Source organism: Priapulus caudatus, unplaced genomic scaffold (assembly GCF_000485595.1).
Source record: "Priapulus caudatus unplaced genomic scaffold, Priapulus_caudatus-5.0.1 Scaffold1878, whole genome shotgun sequence".
Classification (NCBI taxonomy): Eukaryota; Metazoa; Priapulida; class Priapulimorpha; order Priapulimorphida; family Priapulidae; genus Priapulus; species Priapulus caudatus.
In genome coordinates this window covers 13,234-16,703 of record NW_014578939.1, presented here as the reverse complement: position 1 = coordinate 16,703, position 3,470 = coordinate 13,234, and the positions used below count along the sequence as shown (strand labels likewise).

General features: G+C 41.3%; 1 protein-coding gene across 1 annotated transcript in view; it reads left to right on the top strand.

The window, feature by feature from the left end:
* LOC106817818 (mitogen-activated protein kinase kinase kinase 5-like) overlaps window positions 1–3,470 on the top strand; it is a gene marked incomplete at its 3' end in the record, with an annotated part of 32,404 nt that overhangs the window by 24,504 nt on the left and 4,430 nt on the right. Inside the window, exons 9-10 of the mRNA XM_014822519.1 lie at window positions 2,050–2,137; window positions 3,251–3,384. Coding sequence (XP_014678005.1) covers window positions 2,050–2,137; window positions 3,251–3,384 — 222 coding nt within the window. The remainder of the gene's footprint in view (window positions 1–2,049; window positions 2,138–3,250; window positions 3,385–3,470) is intronic.

Below are 3,470 nucleotides of genomic sequence, written 5' to 3'. Positions count from 1 at the left end.
AGTGGGTGTTCCTCGTGGAGTCGATAAAAAGTGTCAGGTGAGATGACAGTAGTGTTGTGTGTGATAGTTTGACCCCCAATCAGCAAGATAAAGCAAAAAAAACTCAATTTTAGCACAAAAATCCTACGAGAGCTATTTTCGTGATACTTCATACCCCACTAAGATAGCAGTAGCAATGATAATCATTCTGTTGCTACTGCTGCTACTGCTGCTGCTGCTGCTGCTGCTGCTGATGCTGCTGATGCTGCTGCTGCTGCTGGTGATGATGATGATAGTGATGTTGATAATGGTACGGATGGTGGAGATGCCCATGGTGATGATGTTCATGGCAATGGTTATGATGCTGCTGCTGCTGCTGCTGCTGCTGATGATGATGGTGATGATGGTGATGATGATGTTTGCTATTTGCAGTCTGTACCGGCGGGATGACAGGTGTGTCTATCTGTACGTACAGCAGAACTCTGATGACTTCCAACTGTTCTTCCCCAGCGAGGTACAGCGTAAACGGTATGTGCAATCAGCACCAGATCTGGATCCAGGATTTTTTATTTATTTTTTTGTGTGAGGAAGACTTCGGACGCATTCAAAATTCATCAAAAAAAAATCCTGGATATTTTTTCCAATTTTTGAAAATTTCATCAAATTATATTGTGTGTAGAAAACCCGGGGCAAAGTGGACCGAAGAAATTTGGTTGGCCAAAATGCTGTGAAAGAGTGAGACAAAGTGAAATGTTTGGCTCTAATCCTTTGGCTTAGGACAAGCACTAACAGGCGGTACAAGCAAAGTTAATCTAAAAAATGACTTTATTGAAATATAAAAAATTATAAAAGTTATAAATATTTAATTTTGCCCCAGACTCTCGGGGCAAAGTGAAACCTGTTATGGGGCAAGGTGGGATGTAATTTTACTCCATGTATATTGTGTCAAAAATGTTGTGTTCTCTTTCAGTGTCTAACTCTGAACATCAAATTAATAGTTGCGTACCATTTTGCCTAAAATATGAAAGAAAAATGCTATTATAGGACGCTTATACAATATCATATATGTAAGTCTAGGGAAGACACAATTAGGCCAATGTTACCGAGTTAGGTGTTAAAATGATGCAAAGACAGGCATACCTGCTACTGAGAGTACTAATTAAGATCATAATAAATAATCTGATAATAATGAAATACATCTAGGCCTATCAAATATGGCCGGGGCAAAGTGGAACCCTGTTCCACTTTGCTCCATCCACATTGCCCCGAACACATGATAGTTTCTATACATGTGGCGTTACGCTGTGCAGACAACTACGCAAAGAATGTCATCATGCATATGGCACACATAGGCCTTAGATTCAACAAAATAGCAAAAATCTCAGTTTAAACACATAAAAAACAGACTTTCGTGCAAAAAAATTTACATACCTGATTCATGCAAATGGCGTCCATTAAAAATGATGCATCATCAACTGAGCTTCTAATGAAAACAGTCGCAGATAGATGGCAGCATCAACATAGACCTGCTGAGACAGTTCCACTTTGCCCCGGGTTCCCCCCAGAAAGATTGGTGGACTGTTACTAGTGTTGTCAATCGGTTGTAATTTCGTAATCGATCATCGGTTGGAACCAAGTAACCGATGATCGGTTACATTCGGTTACTCGGGGTGTTGAATGCCTGCGTGTGCGTAACGTCGTGTGCATGTACGTGTGTGCATGTATGTGCTTGTTTAGCCAGCGTATAAAATCCCTAGTGTGTCCTAGGCTTTAGCCCCTTAAACGGAAGTAACTACGGCAAATGTCGGGTAATTCCCGAACTAAAATAGCGATGATATCTCTGATTTTCATAAGTTTTCTTGTTCAAGTTTGACATTTATTTCGATTTTTTTTTTTTCTTGATGAAATTGATTATGGATTTTGATAACCAAGCGCTTGGTTCGAGCCACTATTCAACCAATGATCGAGTATAATCGATGATCGTGACATCACTAACTGTTACGCTGTGGCGGAGGTTTGCTATCTCTGATTGCTCTTGTTGCTGATGCCCTGTATTGTTGCCGGTTGCAGGTTCTATGACCTCATGTTGGAACTGACCGCAGATAATGAGAACTGCATCACTGACCTTGACTCCGACCTCTACTCAGGACCGATCACGGTAAGCCAGAAAACTGCTGCTATGAGGTGGCATACGCGTGCGTAGTGACAAGGCCTAAGATAAAATATTGCTTGTTTCCCCTTTACCGACCGACTCGCCAAAACGCCGCTACTCGACACATTTTATTGGCCGATTAAAACAAAACAATAATTATTTCGTTTTGCCAAAAAAATAAATCAAATTCGTTCCGCAAAAACATATACACAAAACAGAATATACAATATACATACACACATCTTGTCAAAACAAAATAAAAAAGATTTTTCACCTACCTACCTACTCGGTACCCTGAGAGGCGAGTAGGTAAAGGGGAAACAAACAATTTTTTAAGGGTGGCCCAGGCTGTCTGAGCACTATATTGGGAGACTTGTGCTCATACAACGTGTGCGGACGGGCGTGTGATCGACAGTTTCATGACTTTCGCAGACATGAGATTTTTCCGCGGATTCGCGGATTTCCGGGTTTTGGTTTCATTTTGGTCATTCTTGAGATTGATGCAAAAAAAACGAATGAAAATTTGAGAAGGGGGTAAGGTGTACTTTTCTTGTCAAAATGGACGCCACTTTTAATTTAAACTTCACAAAAAGTCAGGAAAGGTACGTCAAATTTCACACAGAAGTAACGGAACTCCAGATATATATTGCGGTGTATTAAAAACATTGAAATTTTCATAGAAAATGACAAGACTTTCAATTGTTAGTCATAAAATTTGTTTTTTACTAAGAACAGAATGAATCTACAAACTCCCCCAGGATGCATGGAAATGGATGCATCTGCACTTCCAAATTTCAAACATTTCCTGGGGGCATGCCCCCAGACCCCCCTCTCAGGACAGTGTGCGACGCAAACCGAAGACGCAAATTGAAATATTTCCTCTCCAAAAACATCTCGACCTGTTCTCATGCAGGGAAAAAATTAAAATATATTTTTCGGGGGCTACTTTTCAAGCTCGCGTGCATGAAAATAGCACTCTAAAATTTGGTTTGCATTGAACTCTATGCAAATTTACTGGGGCTCTTTTGGGCATTTTCGGGGCTCTTTTTGGCATTTCGGGGGCTAAATCGCCCCGAGCCCCCGTGTATTTTTTACACTGTTCTCGTGCTTGCTTTCTAGTATGAGTACGAGCAGGATGAGTCGGGAAGGAAGACGGTGCTTGGGAAGGGAACGTACGGGGTCGTGTACGCAGCGAGGGATCTCATGACGCAGGTGAAGATTGCCATCAAGGAGGTGCCCGAGAAAAACATGTCGTAAGTATATGAAGTACATCACTTCTCTCACCATGCTTTCTCTCTTTCTCTCTCTCTCTCTCTCTTTCTCTCTCTCTCTCTCTCTT